General features: G+C 40.3%; 4 protein-coding genes across 4 annotated transcripts in view; 3 read left to right on the top strand and 1 right to left on the bottom strand.

Annotated features, from left to right (window-relative positions):
• The window catches only part of LOC6528180 (angiotensin-converting enzyme), a 42,329-nt gene that overhangs the window by 11,982 nt on the left and 6,739 nt on the right, over positions 1 to 23,608 (bottom strand). The gene's annotated exons all lie outside the window — the stretch shown is intronic.
• Positions 8,767 to 10,894, top strand: LOC6528182 (MAGE-like protein 2). The gene is made up of 2 exons (XM_002089209.3): positions 8,767 to 8,871; positions 9,652 to 10,894. The coding sequence occupies exons 1-2, from the start codon at positions 8,860 to 8,862 to the stop codon at positions 10,450 to 10,452; spliced, it is 813 nt and encodes a 270-aa protein (XP_002089245.1). The 5' UTR covers positions 8,767 to 8,859; the 3' UTR covers positions 10,453 to 10,894.
• On the top strand, positions 12,386 to 13,354 carry LOC26534616. Its single transcript, XM_015199040.3, has 2 exons — positions 12,386 to 12,633; positions 12,693 to 13,354. The coding sequence occupies exons 1-2, from the start codon at positions 12,439 to 12,441 to the stop codon at positions 13,071 to 13,073; spliced, it is 576 nt and encodes a 191-aa protein (XP_015054526.1). The 5' UTR covers positions 12,386 to 12,438; the 3' UTR covers positions 13,074 to 13,354.
• LOC6528181 (pollen-specific leucine-rich repeat extensin-like protein 1) lies at positions 18,032 to 23,362 on the top strand. Its single transcript, XM_002089208.3, has 3 exons — positions 18,032 to 20,673; positions 21,064 to 21,537; positions 21,606 to 23,362. Exons 1-3 carry the CDS (start codon positions 20,338 to 20,340, stop codon positions 22,239 to 22,241), a joined length of 1,446 nt encoding a protein of 481 aa, XP_002089244.2. The 5' UTR covers positions 18,032 to 20,337; the 3' UTR covers positions 22,242 to 23,362.

Here is a 23,608-nt window from a genome sequence, read left to right as displayed (position 1 = left end):
GATCAGCCCGTGTATTTTGGCGATGATCCGTATTTCTTTTTTATTATTTGCCTTAATGAACGGGGCCAAAGCCCTCTGGGCGGGTTTGGGCTCAGATCTGATCCCAAGGACGTTGATCATGGCAAAGACGGAACTGAAACAACTTTCTAATAAAAAGTCACCCGTTCTTGTTAATTTCTGACTTAATTTTCTTCGACTTCCATTTAGAAACAAAAGAGAGCCGATCTTTGAGTCCGTCTAGAATCGGTTTTAGAATCAGAATCAGAATCAGAACCAGTTCCAGACCAAGGAATTCATTTGAAGGTCGGCGGCTTTGCGGACAGCATGTGCACACATCCATTGCAATGGATGCATTGGGGGCGTGGCAGGGGCACAGCGAGTTACATGCACTCGTAATTCTGTATTTTCAACCATAATTTGTTACGAATTATATTCTCAACTGTGGCACTCGTAGGTGTTGTGTGCAAATATCCATATCCCATTCTTACACTCACGTTCTCGTAATGCATTAGTTTCGTTCTTGACTTGGTTATTGTTTCGGGTTATGCAACGATTATAAAGCGGATCTCTCTATCAAGCTTAATTGTCGCCGAGCTGAGGGTCTAATTACAACGAATTACTTTGCACAAGAATGCTTCACGTTGATCAATACCACTGCCTCCAGATAGTAATTAAATACAAATATATTTTAATGGTTAATAATTACATAGAATGCATAAAATGCTTATATAGAGGATTGGTTCAGAGGTCGCCGTTTAATATTTAATAATATTTAACTTATAATAAAAATAGTTTTTATAGCAAAATACAAGATCGCTAAAATGTTATTTTGTACGATTTATAAAGAAGCATTGAAAAAAACAAAATCTACATAAGATCTGACCGAAATGTCGAATATCGTATTTTCTCAGCGCAGAAGGGAGATTATATCAACTTAAATTTGTTTTTTCAAATTAAATGGCATTATATGAATAATGTGAATCGTTAAAGGTTTTTCCATTAACATGCATAGTCTATATCCGCAATATCGACGATGCTCATAACTGGAGCACCGTCAATTAATAAATCATCGCATCGGTTTCCGCCCATAATCGAAGAAGAGATCCCACACATGCCGTAAAAATTGAATACCAGACATGTAAAGGAATTGCCCGAATTGCAGCATTTACGCAATGATAACCATTCCGGCCGAGAGACAAGACAACAAATTGCGCCAACCGACGGCGGCCAATTAAACCCATATTTCTTGCGCCGATCGGCGGGGAGATCGGTGGAAATGATTTGATGATGGGGGAGGTACGCATACTGGTTGAGACTTAATTAATTGCCACAAAATGATGGAGACACAATCGCAACGGCGGACGATAAAAGATGGCAAGCTGACAGCGAATTTTTCGCAATTCTCGGCGTTTGGTTGAGTCTGAGAAAAGGCCACCTCAAGACGTTCCACATATTGCCAAATGTGAAACTTTTGCTCTAATGAGCGACTATCCAGTCGGCGGCGACGTTTTGAAGGTCACCACCAACTTGTCCATCGCCAAAATCCAAGCCGAATGCGTCTGCAACGTCAAACAGTTGTCGGCCGATTGCGAAATGAATTGGTTTAGTTAAAGTATGTGATGTTTTTTCCTTTGGCCAAAATGCATGTTCGTTCGCCAGCGGTTTGCACAGAAATCACGACAAAAAAACTTGCACCAGTTTCTCGATCACAAAACTCAAAACCCAAAACCGAAACCAAAAGCCGAAACTCAAATTGCGAACGTAATCGAAGTCGCCGGTGCGCAACTCAAGTGAAGCGAGCGTCTTTGGCAATCTGGAAATCTCCGTGTCTCCTAACCCATCCGAGCCCCCTCCGAAGACCCTCCCACAAGATCTCCCCCTACATCGTATGTGCCTTCTGTTTTTGCCTGCCCTGCAATTGTGCTTGCCGCTTCATTTGGCCAGCCAGTCGGCAAATAAAATACTTGTTATAGCCGCAATGCAATTGACATGGTGCATGATCGCAAATCAGCTAAATGCTAAGACTGTTGACCCCACGGCGATGACTTGAAACTCAATACACTAAATAAGAAAATAATAATAATAAAAAGAAAAACTATAAAAAACCAACAATAAAAAAAGATCTTGTAAAATGTACATTTTGGGGTCTGACTTATGTATATGCTAAAAAGTTATTTTACTTAACGACAAACTTGCTTGCCCACCAGAATTGAAGAAGAGTAATTTTGTGGAATACATCTAAATATATCCCAAAAATATATTTACAACTAAAATTCCTTATTTGGCTTCCTAAGATGTTGTTCACTCCATCTATGAGGCACTCTAGATCATATCTAGACATAGACTTATGACTCGACCTCCTTGACTTTTGGCTAACCACCTGTCCGTACTCATCTCCGCCCCATCTGATGGTGCATTCAAATTGCAAACAATTAAGCGCATAAGTGCTACCGCATCGCGTCGCATTCAATAGGATTATGCAATGCCTCTTTTGAATTATTGCCGTAAATTGTGGTCTGGTCTGGCCTAGTCTCGACCACGGGTGTGTTTCTCTCTCACGAAAGCTGCGCCGCGCGGATCCTTTCACCTGCGTCCAGCGAACGAAACAAAAGACTCAGGCAACGAACTCGAATTCAACGCGATTTATTCCCAGCTTCAGTGGGACATTTCCGTATTGAAAGTGTTTTACTGGGACTATGGACACTCCTTCAAGTTCTTTATCTTAGCCGCGAACTAAGTCAAACGGGCCAACAATAACAAATGCCAGCCAACGCCTTTTGGGGACTGAACTCCAAGCAAGTAGTCCCAAATTGAATTGAAAAATCTCTTGAAAAACATCACTGGGATCTTTCCCAAAAACCCAAAAGAAATCAAACTGCACCAGCGGCAGATTCCCAAATCTGGCTGGGGCACCAGGCAACTGCAGGAGTCCAGCCAACTACCATGCTGCGACTTGCTGCTGCTACAGCTGCTCGAAAAAGAGATACTTTGGAGAAGTTGCATAATTTTTGTTTTTGCATTTAGGTGCTGTTGTTGCTGTTGCTGTTGTGGCGGCTTTTGGAGTCACCCAGTTAGTGTGTCACTGTGGCATTTGCAGCAAACTGGCTCCGTTTTCTGTCCATTCATTGTCTTCTGTGGGATGGCTGCTGTTGATATTGGTAATTTTTTATTTCACAAAGTCGCGTCGAGTCATGACATGTTGTTGCAGTCGAATCATTTGACTAATTTTTCATTGATCCTAATGGGCGTGGCATTCCATGCAGTTGGCTAAATGTCAATCGAGCAATTGAAAATGCTTGGGTTAGTTAAGCAAATCAAGTTAATATGCAGTTTTTGCAAATCACTCAATTACAGAAGATGAATGATACACATATTGGTGTTTACAAGAACGTTTGCAAATAAACTAATACACGTTAAGTTACTTTAGTACACCTTTTAGGGTTAACTTTTTTTTGCTTTCTAAGATGATTAATCTTTTGAGATATTTCATTTGAATTCCTCGGTGCTGACAACTATGTGCCTGGGAATTTTATACGCTTGCTACATAAAACTACAAAATTCCATCACCTCACACGGTGTTACAAACACTCTCACACTTTGCCATATTGCTTCAAATGCAGCAACAAAAGTCGAGCAAACGACATGATTCCCAGGCCGACGAAAACTATTGTTATTCGTTACGTTTTTATTCGAAGTTCTGTTTTTTTAACTTATTGTTGGTAAGCTTTTTTGCACTAATTGCTGCAGAGTTTTCGTACAAACAAACAATGGCCAGAGTTCAAAATGATTTATTTATTTTTATTGCCAAACACGAGCTAGCCCCAAACATGAAAACCAGAATGTCAATGAAGCAGCATGCGATATAACTGACAACAAGAACGACTCTTGAAACATCTGGAAGCCATTCTCAGGATCTTAGATAAATAAATTCGGGTTTCTCCAATGACTTATTTGGTAAATTCAACACATACATAACTAGAAAGATCACTTTAAAATTTAAATATATTCTGTACCTCTTAAATTTTGTAGACCAGTATTTCCTATCTCGATTCCTAATTATCTTCTATAGGCACTCACGACGCAGCTCAACTAATATCTTTATTTGTCTTATTGCTAATGTTTTTTGGGCCGTCAAACTGGCTGCTGTAGGTGTTTGCGTGGGCGTTTCGGTGGGCGTGGCAGCCAGTTCTTCACTGGAGTCAGCCGCCAAGATCGCTGGAATAGGGGCCTTCCCCTCGGGTTCTGTTCGGGGGCTTTGGAGTCTGGTTCCGTGTGCACTTCGAGTTCGACGGCAATCGAAGGCGGTGCTGCTGTGGTCTGATAATTCAAGGTTCGAAGCGGGGCCGGGCCCGTAACCGCAGTTGGCCAATTACATGGAAAATGTCAAATCAAAAGATTCGTTTTTGGGTCTTTTCCTTTGCCAGCTATTGTTGTAGCCCGAACTGGAGTTTTCCCAAAAATATTACAGCACGAGAGATTTAAGTGCGAACCACTTACAGTCAAAGGTCATTATTTTTGTTCATTTGTGGGTGTTGAGGTCAAAACGGTGGCAAGACAGTGGCGAAAAATTGTGTCCATCAGCGAGCGAATCAAAAATTTATTTTCGGGGTCTCTTATGACCTTTTTGCGGGCAATTATCAAACGAAGTAAAAAGAGGCAACAACAATTGCTCCATGTAAACAGTTTTTTATTTCTAGACAATTTTCTTTGCTAACCAAACGTGCAGACCAGAGATAAACAAAAACGAAACAAAATTAAATGTCGAAGGTTTTGCACGATTGTCTTCGACCCGCAGTTGCTACAAGTTTCTGTTTTTCTGGCCATTTCAATTGACAAATGTTATTTGCCCGGGCTCAAAACCCAAGCCGATCTAGGCAAAACCTCAAGCTGAAGCTCAAAAGACCTTAGCTCCAGCACGAAAACGTTTATGGCCATCCAAGAAAATCTTTTGCCACTTCATTCGCATTCCGATTTCAATTTCCAAAATTTGGGTCAAATTATGTCGCTCGGCGTCTCTTTAATTATGACAAATTTCTGCCTGATCTACCGCCGAAAAGACCCTGAATGCAAGTACTAAAATTTGGGGGAAAAAAATGTGCTCAATTAAATAAAGCACTTACATTTCGCTGTCTGCTGGCATTACCTTCGCAGTTTCCTTTCGGAACTTGTGATTATGATAAATTAACGGGGTTAAAATCTGCTGATGAGCGGGGGAAAGAAGAAGTGGATGATAATGAGTTTTGATTGGAATCAGCTTCCTTGTGCTAATCAACGATTCTCAATATATATAGCATGTATATGCATTCCGATTGAGTTTCAATCAAGTTATAAGTTTCGGAGACTTGCAGTTTAGACATTTTAGAAACCAACTCGAACGCCATTAGGTCGCAATTAGTTGGCTGCAGCACAAAAAGTGGTTCCACAGTTTTGATTGGCCACAAAATCGTAGCAAATTTAATCATTTTGGGGCATTTTTGCTCTGCTCAGACATCCAAACATGTTCGGCATTCGATTGACAAATGTGTGGCATCTCAAAACTGGAGCAAGCGAATAGAGAGAATGCTTGAGGACTTGGCGATTTGGAAAAGGTGCAAAAATAAAATGGCAAGAAATGGCAAATGACAAATGTTAAGCAGCACCCAATAAATCGAACGAGCTTGAATAAAATTCATAAGTGCTTCTGCCCTATAATTAATGACACTCCTTTGTGTTCGGACTGTTAATTACCATCTATATATATAGCAAAATATAATATATAGCAATACTTCCTGTTTCGGGGTTTTTTGTCTTTGATTGTCAAAAGCAGTATAATGCTTACGGAAAGTCGCTTTACTAAATTGAATAGTTTTTTTTTTGATGCGGTATATTTTATGACCCCCTGAACACGAAAGGTGTTTGTCGTGTTTAAGATTTAAATCATTTTTAATGGCACAATTGTCTAAAAGAGAAGAACATTTCTGGGCATCACTTCTGCCTGCGAGCTTATAAACGAATCTACTATGAAGATGCCTAATTCGTTTGGTTATATAATCATTATTTTTAACAAAAAATCCCCCGAAAATTTCATAAATTGTGGTTTAACTCCTCTGAAAAGAACAGAATTATACAAAATAAACAGTGGCAGATCTCTGATACTGTCGTTGAATACTCTGTAAAAGTAAATAAAATAAAATATTCAACCACATAGTAATGTTTTTTTATGAAACCCGCTAAGAAACCAATCTAGTCAACTAAATCAACAGGGTTGATTATTTAAAGCAAATAGTTTGTTACAAGATTAAAGTATTCAAATTCGAGCAATCGTATTCTTGCTTAAGAGCATCCAAACGTTAAAGTGAGCCAAAGTTAACGTAATCCGTGATAATTTCTTTTTGCTTACGATCTGAGGCTTGACGTCAATTTAGCATTAATTAATTATGTTAGTTAAAGTGGCGGCTGGTGAACGCGAAATGTCAAACAACAAATTTACTAATAAAAGACCCTCCTCTTCAAAAGCCGCGGGTAAAATCATATGCTAATGAAATGTAGAATTGTTTGTTAAAAACAGAATACAGTATTACCTTGCATATCTAAACGGAAATTGAATAATCAATAATTAATTTCTCAGTGTTATCATATGGTTCTTGTGAAAAACTGATACTTTCTAATTTATTTTCTGCCTATCACTTTGATTTTTAGATCGATTTTAGTTCGATTAGTGGGTAGTCTGAGTAGTTAAATTAATTAATTAACTAAATAAATTAACTACAAAAATGTAGATGCTTTTAAAACCGAAATACCCGTCTACTCCATAAGTGCTCGGTATTTAAATCGAAAATCGTATTTAAACAACAAAAACTTTAATCTAAGATCTTCGATCTATCTCTGTCCATTTATTCAAATGTTCGCGAATCAACAAAAAAAATGAAAGTGATCTAGAAAATTCATCAAATTCGAACAACGAATAGGAAACCACAATAAACTTGAACTTGAGCTCTTTTGTTGCCGTTCATTTCGTGTTTTTTGGCTTGCATATTTTTATCTAAGCGCTTCAGTCATCCGCACGGCTGCATTGCTGTGATTCTGCGGTGGATACTATAGCCTCACATTAATAAAAAGAAAAAACTGGAAAACGAAAACTGGCCGGCCACAAAAGAAGCGCCACGCCGGGCAAGGCCTACCATTTATGTAGTTCAACTTTGACTCAGTCTTTGCCACCAATTGTGATGCTGATGATCGTGGCGGTGATCATGGCGATGATATCTGGCGACCTTCGCCTTCAACTGCACATTACAAAGCCTAATACGCTCGGTTGCCATTATGTCAGCGGCGCTATGTCCACAATTAAATTAATGCACATAAAACCAACATGATTTGGTGCTCGTGTTTGTTCTCCTTTGCGCGCATTTTGCGGTCCACTCATTGTTCACACGTTCCATTTACATGGCCATTGGCTAGAGTATTTCCTCTGCAGCATTAAAATGTCAAATTACCCACACTGGCACAGCATTCAATCAATGCACCCATATCAAGGCTTGAACGCCGCTCAGCCTGGCCAAAAAGCAGAAAAAACAGAAAAAACCATGCAAACGAGAATACTGAGCCAAACACAAATCCGAGATCAAAAGTTCAGTCACGAAGCCACACAGAATCAAGCAGACTATGCGGCGCATTTACATTCAATATGCAACTGCAACTGCAACTGGATTTGCCACATGAAATTTTCGGAAATGTGTGGCTAATGTGAATTTAACTTATGGCTGTGGAACACTTTGGCCGTTGTGTTTAATTTGATTATGTGACTGAAGTGCTCGCGGTCAGTTATTAATGGCTCAAGGCTTCGGACGCGGAAAAATGCAACAAAAGCGAAAATTTCCCAACACAAGAACTCTTACAAAAGGGTTTCAAATTTGTTGTTTAATCTAGGCAAGGTTTTAATACTAGTCAAATATTACTTATTTATTATGGCCCATAAATTGTAAGATAGCAAAAAAAGATATTTCCATTTATAACTTTGTTAATATTTCATTATTAAATTTATAATAATTTATTCATTTTATATAATTTTTCTAGTCGTTATATTCAAAAGATTTTTCAAAAATCTAAACGGTTTATCTTATTTGCGGTTTTTATTGGAAATTAGTAATCTAGGTATTAATTGCCTAGCCTCAGATTTTGTAGGACTTTTCAATTTGAAGATGTTTCCAATAGACCCACCAAACAAAACAAAAATATTCACTATTCGACAATTCTAGAAACAAACTGTACGCCATATTGTCAACTGAGTTTGTGGATTAAAATCCATCACTATAACCTCATAAAAAGAGCAATTATCGGAATAAATTGATTGAATCTCTTAGGTGGATAAGACAAATTTAAAACTATTGGCTATGCTGGGCGAGAAATGCTTCCTTCTACTAAACTGTGCCCCCAGGTACTTGGTATCGGAATACTTTCAGTGCTTCCCAAAGATCGCTACAGTTGGAGCTCGAGTGCTCACAGATACGCACTCACACAGAGGCAGATCACACGGACGACACGGACACTGTCCGTGTGAGGCACCCTCTTTCGAAAAAGCTCGCTGGCTGACGCATTTCCTTTGGGCCACGGCTCACACGGACAGTTGGCCAAAAGAGAGAGAGGACGGATGGGACTGACTGAATGTATTGGACGGATGGAGAGCGAGCTTTTCCAACACGGCTGCTGCGATCTCGATTCACGGCGACTGCGCAGCCGCGGCTGAAGACAATCCCGGCGCAGCATCGGCCATATAAAAGCTCGCTGCGTCTGTGCGAAATTATTCAGTTAACTGTTGCGGGTTGGTTGAGACATACAAGCCCATCTTGATCGCAAAGTGTTGAGGAGCTAACCTAGTGCAAAATGAAATACATGGTATGTTCGGTCTGAGCTCAGTGTGTTCTCCTTCGAAGTGTTACCTAGAATAATTGTGCTTCAAGAACTCGGATTCAGTTTAAGTGACCAAAGTCCACAAATAATATATTTTTGGAACTATCTAGCCAATGTCGGTGTTGCAATTAAAATATATATAAAAGCAAGTTATCGCACGATTTCATCAGCTCTTTCAAATGCGAGGAAATAACGGATGTTCTAAAATGTCTCAAAATATGTTACTTTTTTGTGGCATTTTGGTTTTTCTAAATACTTAGGAGCATTGTTTTAAAAAAGGATTTTCAGAGAGAAGCCAAATAATATTTCATTTAAACTTTAAATTTTCTACATTAAAAATTATTAAAAAAAAACACCACATTTGTAATAATAGTAAACATAATAACTAAAAACCAAAAGTGTAAAAGAAATGATAGGAAGTTTTAGAAAAAGTTGTAAGCATTTTTAAAATAACATTGAAAAAGCTTTGAGTAAGAAATAAAAGAGAGGTAAATTTGCCCGATTCCAAAATGTATTTCACCCGAAATATTGCGAAAATAGCAGTCCACATTAAGTATACGCCGCATGCCCAATATGTTAGGGGGCCGAGGCCCCAATTGAACCTGGCTGGCTGCCCAGCCAACTTTCCACCCAGCATTGCATAATTGTCATATTCCAAATTATGGAGTAACCGGGCGGAGGTGGAGCCGGAAGCGGCTGCAGTTGCATAACCACCCAACCGAGCCAATTGGGTGTCGATCGAATTTAACCCACTTGTCATTGCAGCTCATTTTCGGCCTTGTGGCGATGTGCGTGCTGGTGGCCAGCGCCAGTGAGGAGGCTCCCAAGAAGGCCGTCGAGACCGCCGAGCCCGCCGAGAAGAAGCAGGAGAAGCGCGGCATTGGCCACGGCCTTGGCTACGGATACGGACCGTCGGCGGGTGGCGCCATCCTGGGATCCGGCATCGGCGTTGGAATTCCAGTGGCTCCCGTTGCCGCTGAGCTGCCCACTCAGGTGCACACCAACACCGTGGTGAGGACCGTGCAGGTGCCCTACCAGGTGGAGCGTCACGTTCCCTACCCCGTCGAGAAGACCGTCACCTATCCCGTCAAGGTGCCCGTGCCCCAGCCCTACCCCGTGGAGAAGATCGTCCATGTGCCCGTCAAGGAGATCGTGAAGGTGCCCGTCGAGGTGCCCCAGCCCTACCCCGTCGAGAAGGTCATCCGTGTGCCCGTGAAGATCCCCGTTGACCGTCCCTACACCGTCCATGTCGACAAGCCCTACCCCGTGCCCGTGGAGAAGCCCGTGCCATACACCGTCGAGAAGCGTGTGATCCACAAGGTGCCCGTCCATGTGGAGCGCCCAGTGCCCTACAAGGTGGCCGTGCCCGTGCCTGTCCACGTTGAGAGCCACGTGAAGCCCGCCGTGGCCGTCACCCACACCGTTGCCGCTGCTCCTGCCATCATCAGCCACGGCTACTCCGGACACGGTATCTCCGAACACGGAATCTCCGGATACGGAATCTCCGGACACGGAATCTCCTCCTACGGCAGCTCCGCCCACGGTGGCTACCTCCACAAAAAGTAGATGAAATCGCATTGCTGTCGAGAGCCAAGCGAGAAGTAAAGTAGGGTGAAGGCGAGCAAACGAACAAGTCGAAAGTATCCAACAGACATTAAGAATCAAGCACCCCACCCTCTTTTCCCACGCCCAGCAACCGCCAACGTACGACTTAAAAATTTAGTTTTAGTTTGTGATACCAACCGAAATTCTGGAAGGATCGGAACCAGGAGAAAATCACACAACTGACGCAATTCATTATAGAAAGCTTGCCAAAACCCATCTGGGGCGTTTAAAAAGTGCCTGTCTCCTGGCATCCAAATCCATCGAGTGTACAGTTCTTTTGTAGACAATCACAGAGAAATACCTGCTGACGAGTTGCTCCTTCGACTTTTTCGCGTAAATTTCTTTTCTATGAAATATTTGTACATATTTAAATAATGTAAATAAAACGAAAATTAAAAAAAAATAAAACTTGTTTTTTTACCAAAGGGTTATAGCCCTTCCCATAAATAAAATTTTAAAAGTTCGGTGTTTTTAGGGTATATAGAGTATTCGGTACTATTAGGGTATATAGAGTATTTGCACTAAAAGATTGATTAAATTTTGTTTATGGTAACGACAGAAACTGACAATGTTGCATTTGTTGTTGAATCGTTGCATTGCTATTTTGGATTTAATTGTTATTGTTATAACGAAGTTCTGGTCTGCCAACTGAGGGCTTCGAATAATGTTATATATTTTTTGGTTTCAAAGTAATGGTCCTAAGAATAAATGTAAGCATATTATATATTTATTGGTAAATTTTATTTTTTAAGAGGGTGGTTTCATATTTATTACTTCAGCCAGACGATATTCCCACAACTATGCAACAAATTGTGTGCTTACATATTTACAACCTATTAGCAATAGGCAGGATTGGTTATCTATGTTGGTGAGAAAAAATTTCCTGTTCTTAGGCAATCGAAACAACGGAAATAATTCACCGATCTCAAGTATTTCATCCCATTTAAAACTATTCGTAAGTGTTACAAATATTGTCGTTACATACTTAAGAGATTAAAAGTTGCAACTTACATATTTATAACATTCATATTTTAACTGAGATTCTTATATTTGTGAATACACGTACTCTTCCTTTGTTTTCCTATTCCGAAAATTTTATTTATTTTGTAACTTTGTAGATTAATATAAAGTACTTTACCGTGTGTCAAATACCTTCATAAAATAATTGTTTCCAAGCAATGTTTTTCAAACTGTAAATTTAGTGAGTAGCCCCAAATTTATGCAATAAATTGTGATAAATTGCAGCTTTTCTAAGCTTTGATCTTTATTTTTAGTTTCAACGCTAACAACAAGGTTTAAACTAAAAGCTTCTACCCTTAAGGAAGTAAGTTAAGTTCTAAAAAAATTAGTTGTATATATTTTATAAAATTTAAAACGGACTTTAAAAGTTAAACCCTGTCTAAGTGGAATAAGCTCTGAATAAAATTTTCTAGCGAAAATAAAACATTTTTGTTGGAAACTTCAAGATTTGAATCAAATCATATAATTGTCGGACAAAAATGTGAAAAATATCTTAAAATTATTCTAAGTGAAATAAATAAACATTAAATATATTATAAACAAACGAATTTTTGCGGATATTGTGATAATGGCTTGCCTGCCAACCCAATATCTTTAAAGCCTAGCGCTATGCACCGAAAAAGTCTGAGTTAAAGACAAGCTTCCATTTATCTCTCCTATAGCTTTCCAATGTATTCGCACAGAGTTGGCGTAAAATTAGATTAGATAGGGGGTTTCTAGTAGATATTTTGTATATTTATCTATATACTCGTATACAAGAAAATTGTATCTTAAATCCTCTTAAAATGGGATATATAAACCCCATTCCCTTTCACAAAAATTCGTCGACGCTTATGACCGTTTCAGAAACGGAAATGTATCTTAATTCTCAAATGGTTAAATCAGTCCCAGTTTGAATGTTTCCAAGAGCGTATCGAAAATACAAAAATGTATAAAATATTATTGTTTATGGCGGTCAGCTTTATGGCATATAAATTCACTAGTTGCGATGGGGATCCTCATTTATGTCGTCAGCTAGTGACTGTAAATTATACCGAAAGGGTAACTAGGCCCATGGAAGACTATGGAAACTTTTCGAAATTTTTCAAGCAACTGGGTATACCTGCAGGAAAAAAGGAAGTGGTAAGCTGCATATAATAGGCAATGACCAAGTTGTATTTAAGATGGCCAAAAATCTTTAGACCTTAACCAAATTAGAAGAAAAAAAAGTGTGTTGTGCAGGCTTCGAAAAATCCACCGACGGAAAATGTGTACCCATCCCACCCACAACAACAACGATACCCACATCGACTACAGAAACTTACGATTTAACCGAATCTACTGAGTCATCATCTCCCCAATCGGACTCATCTGGCCAAGGAAATGCGCCCAGCTCTTTGACGAAATTTAATGATAATAAGCACAGCACTCTTGTATTGGCTGTTGCTATAGGAATTGGTGCTCTAATAATTGTTTTAGCTTTTATAATTACTTTGCGTATTCTCCAAAAGCGGCGATTCGCATCAGATAATAGCATCAGCATTGTAAAATTTAATTCTGAAATGCAAACAGCTCTTTTGTAGAACTTAAGAAAAATAAATATTCACAAATAGAATACTTTATATATATGAATGAAAAAAGATATCTTAATTTCATGTAATGCACCGTGTTTATCAGTACCATTAAAGTGAGAAAGCAATATAAGTGAATTTCACAATGAGCAAACAAGCGAAACAATAAAAAGTAAAGTTCAGTTTTATTATGATAAGTACTTGTGGAGTGATAAAAAGCAAAGCCTTTGTTTGCAGATGAATGTCCAGCCCAGAATCATTTTTTACGAAATAAAATAGTATTGCTCAATAAACTGTCGCATTATTTAATTTAATTATGTATTTGAGCACTCCTGGAAATTACTGGGAGTTTCAGCACCTAAATGATTTTGAAATTATAATAAACGAAAAGCAAACTTAATAATACTATTTTTAGAAAATCAAAATTTCTTAAAAAAATATATATTACTTTACATGTTTATATATATATAAAAACTTAAATGTTCATTCTGGTGGTTATAAGGCAACTCGGGCTTATCTGTGCAATACTCATAAATATATATTATGATGTAGTATTTTTAATTTCAAACGCTTTCTATGTCTTAATAATAAATAAACTCGGCATATAAATTCCTATCGATATTCGAGTATATAAGCCGGCGGCTTTAAACGGATTACTTCCCTTTTACTCCACAACTTCTCATATAATCTATCGGCACTTAAGCAAAATATAATGTGAATAATTTGGCAAAAACGAAATGAAAAGCAAGGCGGGGAAAAGTGATGCAACAATTAATGCACGTGAGTTAGAGCAGCAACATTCATCGGCGCAATCAACTGCAATGACAAGCAATCCAGAAAGAGCCAATACGCGTTTCAAGTTCGCTGCCTGAGTCTTTCGTTTTGGGAGAACCTGTTGCCTGGATTGACCAACGCCAACAACATTGATCTTGTCCTAACCCGAGAAACGGAGCCACTCGTTTCATTCGTGCTGCTTCAATTGCGAATGTGTGTGTGGCAATGGAGAATGGCCCGACCTAAAAAGCCAAAAGCAAAGTGAATGCAACAATAACAACAGCAACAGCAACAACCAATGCAGACGCAATCAATTAGCGATATGCTGATGACGTCGGCTTGGCTGATATTATTGTGGCTGCTAACGGCTGGTTTCGTTGTGGTTTCTTGTGTGGCTGCCACATGTGGCGATTGCGTCATGGCGCCATGCAAACCGTCTAGCGGTAATTGACTTGCAATTTCTTTTGCTCGCAACTTTTCGGTTGCAAAGAAATTTTCCAAACCCAAACAGTTGCCACATTTCAACAATCCCACAGAGCCAAATGAGCGAACGCTGAAGGCGAACAAATCTTGTATGAGTTATTTTTGGCATTAATCACAAAGTAGATCTTTAATGGCCGAAAAGTAGCTTAATTTTCACAATGCACCATAAAAAACTGCAAATATATTCTGCATTGACTATAGTAAGATTGTCCATCTCAAAATGGTCGTAACATACTCTAAGCTTTGCATGGAATAGTCTTTACTAATTTCTTAAGTTATTTAAGTATTTAATATTATTAAAACTGGAGTTGGCGTTTTTAGGTGTCCAGCCATAACAGGGAATGTATTTTTAATGCGTACTGCTTTTACTTTCTCTGCTTACTTATTTTCATATTCGGAAGTCGATTCGCGCAATCAAGTTTAATATTGCGTTTTTCCATGCTTTAACATATGCAGGAATATTATAAATATTACTTCAGTGATGTTCCAACATACAAATGTGTATATTTATGGAGCCGGCTAAAATAATTGGTAATATTTTAGGTTTCCTTTGGCTTCTTAATTTGTAAAATTTACAAGGATATTAAAACTCCATCCCCGTCTTGGCTAAGATTATTTCTTAACATACGTATTTATCTTTTGTTGCAGTTGTTTTGTTAATTACAGTCATTTAAGTGCTGCCTAATTACGCTCCGCTCTATATTTTTAAAATAGCCGAGGTCTGCGGTAAAAGTTGTATGAGATTTTTGTTTGATATTCAAAAACTAAAATAAAAAAATCTTTCCTTCTATTACACATACATACACAACTTTACTGACGTTTTGCACTTTATAAATAATATTCAAACAAATATTAAAGTTTCATTTTATATTAAGTTTGATTAAATTTATTGTAAAATCCTAATTCATTCTCAACAAATTATAAGGTATTTTCAAAAGTGCTTAATTATTGATGAACCTTATCCGAGAACTGCTGAAGCACGCCTCGCACGCCCCTCCACATTTACACTAAGCAACAACTTCGGCTTCGCCTCAGAAGGCAAGAAACCCAAGAGCGGCAAAAACCGATTTACCAAATGTAAAACGAAAATTCAGACAAGAAACGGACCAGCCCGTCCGATGTGTACGTTTGCTACCCTGGGCTACACTTCAGCATAATGTTTATTCAATTTACGCAATTTGCAGAAACAACACACAACGTACATTTGATTGCCAACTTGGGGTGTTGTTGTAATTATGGCCACGAGAAACAAATGAGATTTGTGGCCAAAACTGAAATCGAAATTAAAGTCTTTATTTAAAATAGTTTCTGTTGAAGAAGTGACGACAGCCAGCGGATTTTCCTCATAATATTTCGCCAGCTTTTCGCTGGAAATACAAAATTTGTTGACTAAGTCAATGGGTCAACTATTACACCCCATCACAGCTGGCCAACTCAAAGTTGGGCCAAAGGCGGAATTATTATGCTAATAAATAGTTTTCCTTTGACTGGTTTTTCTGGCTTTCTCGAATGAAAATCTGCATAAACTCGCAGGTGGGTCGCAGGCTCAACTTCCTTATTAATCAGTTTAGCTTAGTGTACTCCCCTCTAAAATAGAGAGGCTGCAGGCCGCGAATTTTTATAAAGTAAACGTCACGATTAGCTGCAGAGGCATAAATCAGTATTGAATATTTAAGTTTTTGTATGATCCAATTAGAAGAAGCTCAAATATTGTTAAAACATTTTTTACTTGGCTTCTCGGACAGTGAATGCTCAAAGAGTTTTCACGACAAAACAAAAAAGAAGGCATAAACACACTCCCGTCGGAAATAAACAAGAGTTCAAATGCTTTTGCCATTGACCCCATTTCCAGCTTTTTGTTTTTATAAGTCTTTTTTCGCCGATCGGCTTAGAGATGCGTTAAACCGAGATCGTAAACCCCGATTGAGCCCTAATTGCAACGATCATTGAGGGAGCGGTTGGGCAGAGTACAAAAGTTGAGAGCTGATCGCAGCCAACCGATTGTAAGAGGGCAGTGATTGCAGTTTACACGTATTGCAAGTTCGTTGGAATGGTCTTTAACCTGAATTTCGAACAGATCATGTGGATAGTTAATAATTTGTTTGCCGAATAGACCTTTTGGGTGGGCAAACAGTGATTTGGCATTGAACTTTTGGGGTTTCCCCTTTCTGATAACTCTAGTTCAAGGAGTCTTACTTTCTGTTTTCATGAAGACGTTCATGGCTGCCACTTATAATAATTACCATTTAAAATCTTTATAATTCGGTCTACAATCTGCATATCTTTTCTAATCCATGTGCATTAAAGATCAATATCTTTATTGTAATGCAAACACCATCACATTTACTATTGACGTTTTGTAGACAACTAATGGTGCGTCTGAAATCCTATGAGGGACATGCATTTACTGCATACTCTACACCATTATAAATCTATACTATGTTTGAAAAATTCTTTTATATCTCTACCGTCACGTAGGTACTCATTTTGGTCTCTTACCGAGTTATTGACGTACTTTCGTGAGGTTTCCCACTATCACATATTGGGCAGCCAATTCAGAGCCAAGTTTTCGCTCAGCTGGGCAGGCTAACCAGCCAAGTATCGACCTTGACCAGTAATGCAATGAACCCTGCGGTGGCCCAAGCCAAAAATAAAAACATGAAACCAAAGTGGCAGTAAACAAAAAGCGTATCGGTTAAACCGCCGAGACCCAAAAACAGTTATACTACATACACCTTGGCAAGTGGAAACCACAAGCGAAACAACAACCAGCCACAATTGTAGGTGACAAAGAGCTGAATGGCAGTTTGTAAACGGCACATAAAATGTCATAACTGTCATTTCGCCTACATGGCTTATAGCTCTATTTTTGCTGGATGTCGTCCAATATTTGAGACATCACAACTCGAAATGGGAACGAAGTGGAATGGAATGCTCGAGCGGAGACAATAAATTGTTACACAAATCAGGCAGCGAATGCAAATCGAAGAATCGATGATCAATCGACAGCTGGTTCAACTTTGACACCTTTGTCGGTGAATAAAGAGCCACCGAAAAAATATTATAGATGAGTGAATTTATGTAAAGCTTAGTTGATCGCCAAATGCGGCAAGGTCAGGCCACAAACAATGTAAACAAACGAGCTGCAGCCTGAATATCGCCACAAAGAAGCTAAGCTCCAATCGAATGATGATTTTCAAAGACGTGCCAATACAATGGCGCAGAGATAGTATGCATATATGGAGCTGATATATATGGCGGCATATGGTAATTAAGTCGAGGAAGTAAGTGCACACCAACCGATTTTGATGGCGGCTTAGACAATGTACTATAAAATCATCTCTCTGACGCCAGGCGTGCGCCACTGCAAACGAACATATGACATAATATCACCATCAGCTGGGGCAGCCTCCAAGCGCCAGTCTCTGCCTCTCTTTCTTCTGACTGTGCGCCATCTCTTTCGCACGGTCGTGGAAATGTGCATCGAACAATGTGGTCAAGACATGCAACAAACGCGAATCGAAACGAAATCGAAAGTTGCATGCATGCAACGAAAGCGAGAAAATATTTGCTATCGTAACAAGTCTTGGATTAGAAGGTACTAGACATGAGTGCAAGACCACAGCTTGGCTACAAGAAATTACATTTCAAAGAGCTTAAAAATTAGGTTTAATAATGGTATTTCAGTCCCATTAATACCATCAATTAGAATATGTAAAAAGTACCACTAAGCACTAAGAAATCATTACAGTAATCATTACAGTGATTTAAGATAAAAGAAAGAACTTTGAAATGCCAAATATGATTACTTTCATTATTATGAAAATAATTAGTCTTATGGATAGTTATTTACATATGGATACGGATATGGATATGGATACTTATGGTTAGTTATATACAGCCATAGTATATATCAACAATGAACGCAATCCTGTGCAGATCGTAGTACTTGTATATCCTAATCGTAACCAATCAAGAGAAATAGCAGTTATGGCGCGCACTTTATCCACTCTTATCCATGCTTTAAGTGTGATATATTTACACTCGATATGTGTGCCAAACCACAGCTGACTGAAGACCCATTGACATAATAACGAGGAAGGTAATCGGACTAAGACTGGACCCGCCCCGTCCAGGGTCCACTTGGACTCGGACTCGCATTACTGTCCACGGTGCTAGTGGTATTAATTACGCAGCAATGGAAGTGGATTGAATTTGATTGGAGTGAAGTAGCGTCTTAGTTCGCCAGCTTCTGTTTCTACTCCATGTGACTGCCTTTTGTCTTAGGTTATGGTTGGTGCTTCCAATGTGGAGCAGTGACACAACCACAACGGTATGACCGACTGACACACTCTCCATTTCCAGCAGATTGAGTCCCCACCTCGCGGAAACTGGTCTGGAATCATTGGGGCTGGGTCCGGTGAATGGGATAATGGCATAATGCGAGTGGGGAAAAAGTAAAAGGATGCAGATGACAGCCAGACAGAGGATTGTCTGTGGTCAGTTGAGGAAGGGGAAAATCAGGTGACACGAACAAAAAAAAAAAGGGGGTGTAGCAAAAGCGAAGGGGTAAAGACTTGTTAGAGGAGAAAAAAACCAACCAGGATTAGTAAAGCATTCAATTAGGAAAAGCGTTCAAAGCGGTGAAAGGAAAAGCTGAAATAGATTAGTCTTTTCAAAGCATGACCAATGATTTATATGTGAATTTGGACCACATTTAGCCTACGACTAATTGCCTAGACTGCATTAACTAGTTTATGAATATGTAATGCCTCAAAATCTGAACCTATTAATAACAATAAATGTTTAGTAGGAAAAAAAACTCTTACAAACGGTAGTTGGCAATATTTTGAGTATTCTTTGCAACAGGTCTATCTGTTCCTTAATCCTACTGGACATTGAAGATCGTTGCTAGCTGCACAATTACATCGGTACACAGAACAATCGCCAATTACGAGGTGCTGGCAAATAAAACTCCAACAGCAGCAAGTACATAATCACCTGTGATTAACATAAAAACAACATTGAAATGAAAACCGCCAGCAAAGCGAACAGCTCATCACTCGAAGTGGCTTGAAGGCGGCCCATCCATATGAGTATTATTCAATTACCAGCCAGAAATTGTGGGGCCTGCTGCTTAAGTTGCCGTTGTGGCTTTGGTTTCTCAAGCCTTTTACGTGCATTGACTTGCGGCAGCCACAAGAAGCAAGCAAAAATAAGCGGCAGCTGACGGTAGTCGAATTAAACAGCAAAATGGCACGCATCCATAGACCCTCGTATGCTCCTCCACCAATTCCCCTGAAGAGTCGACCGGCAGCCCCCACTTGTTGAGTCTCCTCTGGATATTGCAATCTTATTTCTGCTTTTATGCCTCTGCAGTGAGCTTTACGACTTTTAAGATCGCTTTGGCACGCCACTCTTTAATGGTTGAATAATCTATTCAAAATGTCATACACTAATGCCTAAGGACCAAGTATAATTTGAATATAGCTGGTAATTGTTTTACCATTTCTATGTGATGTTAAAGGAGCCAACTATATGGTTTAGCAACGGAAAAACTTATTTTATTAGGCGCATCTCATATAGTTAGTTTGTATTATTGATGCAATATAAGAATGCAGTACGTTATTCCTAAAACGAAATGCAAGTCTGGGTTCAAAACCCAAAATTTCCCTTTTAAAGCTACATGCTCCATACAATCTCCTTTGTTTGTTTTTGAATAAGCGCAGTAAGCTTGCTCAACCAATTTTAATTAAAGGGTATGCAAAATTTCGGTATATTTAAACTCGATTCCCATTCTGGTATTTGTTTTTGGTTTTTGCGGAGACGGTGGCGCTGCAGTTGGCGCTTGGCTGGCTTGACTTCGCGCCTCCGAAATCCAGCGGACCACCGAAGGCAAAGTAGACAGGCAACCCCATAACAACAGCAACCACAACAACTATAACAAAAACATCGTACCGCTCACCATTCGCTGCGCCGCGTGTGTTTTGGGCCATTGCGATTATTATTGGTGCTGCCGATGGTTTTGGCCGTATGCCGTATGCTCTTCGGCTTAACTCGCTTCGTGCATCCATTCATTCCATTCGGCGGAGTGACTTGGCCTGGCTTTCGATTGGCAACTATAAAAGTGCGCGCAGGCGCTGCATTTGGCATCATTAAACCGTTAACCGTCAAACAGTCTACAGCACAGCCTAGAGTGGTACGGAACGTGTGGAATAGTGATCAAAAGCCATCCCCCTCGATAAAAAACGGGATCAGTTCTCGCCCAGTTCTCGAATCGCGTGCCACACGACCTGGGAATACGGATTTCCATTCCCGTCCATCGAAGGATAAACGCAGCAGCATGAAGTTGATGGTGAGTATCGCTGGCAGGACGAATGTGTGCAGTGGAAAGTGGCTTAAAGGACTCAGTAATAAGCATGACAACTAAAACCAATTCGTGATAACATGCAGAAATGTCTTCATAACATCAAACACTAAACATAGTGAAAAAAAAAACATTATATGAACTTTTAATTGAAACGATACAAATTCTTCTTTAAAAAAATCTTTGTAATCCGACATGAACTTTTCGTGGTCTAAAATTGTCAGAATTTTAAAAAGATGAGTCATTGCATTTTCCCTTACTTCTTAAATAAATGCAAACTAGCTGCATATGAAGTGACTTGAAAACACCCTTGAATGCAATCGCCACAGTCTTAAATACCGCAAACTGTCTTCTAACAAGGACTCCTTTTACCTACAGCGCACAGCGACATCGCTGGCTTTGGTCCTGCTCCTGGCCACCAGCTACGTCCGAGCTGAGGACGAGAAGGCCGCCGCTCCCGCCGAGGAGAAGAAGGCTGAGCCGGAGGCCAAGGCTGCCGAGGCAGCGGCCAGCGTGGACACCACCAAGTCGAAGAGAGGACTGCACCATTACGAGGACTACCACCACCACCACGTGCCCCACTTCCCGGTGCACGAGGAGAAGACACTGACCGTGATCAAGAAGGTGCCAGTGCCCGTGCCCATCGAGAAGATCGTGCATGTCCCGGTCGAGAAGCACATCCATGTGCCCGTTAAGGTCAAGGTGCCCAAGCCCTATCCGGTGATCAAGCACATTCCCTATGAGGTGAAGGAGATCGTGAAGGTTCCCTACGAGGTGCCCGCTCCCTATCCCGTCGAGAAGCAAGTCCATGTGCCCGTCCATGTGCACTACGACCGACCAGTGCCCGTTAAGGTGGGTTGGGACGCACTTGGGAATTCCAAGCAATCGGGGTTCTAATTCTTTGTCCATTGTGTCCACAGGTTCATGTGCCCGCTCCTTACCCAGTCGAAAAGAAGGTCCATGTGCCCGTGAAGGTTCATGTTCCGGCTCCTTACCCAGTCGAAAAGATTGTCCACTACAATGTTGAGAAGCACGTGCACGTGGACAAGCCATATCCCGTGGAGAAGGTGGTCCACTACCCGGTGAAGGTGCCCGTCGACAAGCCAGTGCCCCACTACATCGACAAACCAGTGCCCCACTATGTGGACAAACCAGTGCCAGTGCCCGTGATCAAGAAGGTGCCAGTGCCCGTCCATGTGCCCTATGATCGCCCCGTGCCCGTCCATGTGGAGAAGCCAGTGCCCTATGAGGTCAAGGTCCATGTGCCCGCCCCCTACCCGGTGATCAAGGAAGTGCCAGTGAAGGTGGAGAAACACGTTCCGTACCCGGTCAAGATCCCCGTGGAGAAGCCCGTCCATGTTCACATCGAGAAGCACGTGCCGGAGTACCACGAGAAGCATGTCACCTACAAGGAGCCGGAGTTCCACCACAAGCACATCGAGGAGGATCATCACCACGCCCCCATCCATCACCATTCGCACCCCATTGTGGAGCATGAGCACGAGGTGGAGCATGAATTTGCCTCTCATGATTATCATTCATATCACGGTTACTAACCTGGTGAATCGAAATCTTCTCTCTTTCTCTCCCCTTCTTTCGCTTTTCTTTGCAGCATTGAGAATGAACTGGGATGGCAAGCTAAACCACTTCCATTTCCACTATTTCCCAAATCCAAAAAGAAAGATTCCGAACCCATAACACACATTACTCCATTCCATATCATACCATACCACCTTTCTTCTACACACACTTTGCTATGCAGAACGTGATAACCGACAGAGATTCAGTGAAAACCAGACGAGTAACCGACGAACATAGCTTTTAGACCGAACTCTCTTCTAGCCTTAAGCCATAAACAATAATAGAACACAAATGGATACCTTGAAAACCTTGAAACGTTGACGACGAAACCCGTGAGCACTGTGAATGAGTGGATTGTAAAGGAACTTTAGTTTAAGACTTCTAAGCGACACATTTGGGCCGCACAGCCCACACAACAAGAACATCAACATCAACAAGAACAAGAACAAGAACACCGACCCACTTCCCGCCCCTCCAAGACACCCGATCGAACACAGACAGTTGCCAAACAGATCCAGGAGCAAAGGATCCCAGGATGCGAGGCTTCCCTGTACTGCTACGATTTGTGTGGAACCTTGGATGGACGGAAGCGACACCACCTGGGTGCAACATCGATGTGGTTGCTGCTGCTGTTTTGTCCTCCAGCCGCGGCTCCCCCCTCTTCTGCTCTGGTCCACCCGACTCGTGCACCCGTTCCGGTTCCCAAGTGAGATGAGTATATCTGTGTCCAGCAAACAGGACTACGATCAGCCCATCCAGTTGTGTGCAGCGTCCCAGCGTTGTGAGCGTGTGATAAGACTACTGATAGCGTTTAAGCTTGTGCGATATTCGAGATAGGGAGACGCCTATTTAAGTCAGTTTGTAATCGAACGTATTGTATTAGTGTTTGTAATATTCATTGCTATACCTAGTTTGTAATACATCTATGTAATGTTGCTTGTTCGCATAAGCAGACGAAACGGATTTATAAAAAGTACTTAATTTACCAAATATCTTCTGACTCTGTATAAAAACAAACAAAAAATCTCATACAAAATGAAGCTGATGAACGATACACTATTAAATAAATGAAAATCCAAGTGATCAAAACGAAAAATCAATTGTTTTTCAATTTTATCTTATTCCCTTACAAACAGCAAGGGAAAATCTGCACTTTTGCATTACATTTTATGTCATTATTTAGATACTTTCACGTACTCCATTAACAGCATACAAAAGCCAATGCTGATGGTAATAACGCAGCGAATAACTACTTAACTATATAAGCAACATTACTACAACATAATTAAAAACATTTTATTTCAAAAAGTTGGTGCAATAGCAAAGTGTACCAAAAGAAACT

Source organism: Drosophila yakuba, chromosome 2L, assembly GCF_016746365.2.
Source record: "Drosophila yakuba strain Tai18E2 chromosome 2L, Prin_Dyak_Tai18E2_2.1, whole genome shotgun sequence".
Classification (NCBI taxonomy): Eukaryota; Metazoa; Arthropoda; class Insecta; order Diptera; family Drosophilidae; genus Drosophila; species Drosophila yakuba.
This window is presented reverse-complemented; position numbering and strand designations above follow the sequence as displayed.

Bases quoted from the DNA above. Each gene is read 5' to 3' on its own strand.
- LOC26534616 (XM_015199040.3), top strand. From the start codon at position 12,439: ATGTATAAAATATTATTGTTTATGGCGGTCAGCTTTATGGCATATAAA. The intron at 12,634-12,692 runs GTAAGCTGCATA...AAAAATCTTTAG, and splicing joins CTGCAGGAAAAAAGGAAGTG to ACCTTAACCAAATTAGAAGA.
- LOC6528181 (XM_002089208.3), top strand. From the start codon at position 20,338: ATGGTTTTGGCCGTATGCCGTATGCTCTTCGGCTTAACTCGCTTCGTG. The intron at 20,674-21,063 runs GTGAGTATCGCT...TTTTACCTACAG, and splicing joins GCAGCAGCATGAAGTTGATG to CGCACAGCGACATCGCTGGC. The intron at 21,538-21,605 runs GTGGGTTGGGAC...TTGTGTCCACAG, and splicing joins ACCGACCAGTGCCCGTTAAG to GTTCATGTGCCCGCTCCTTA.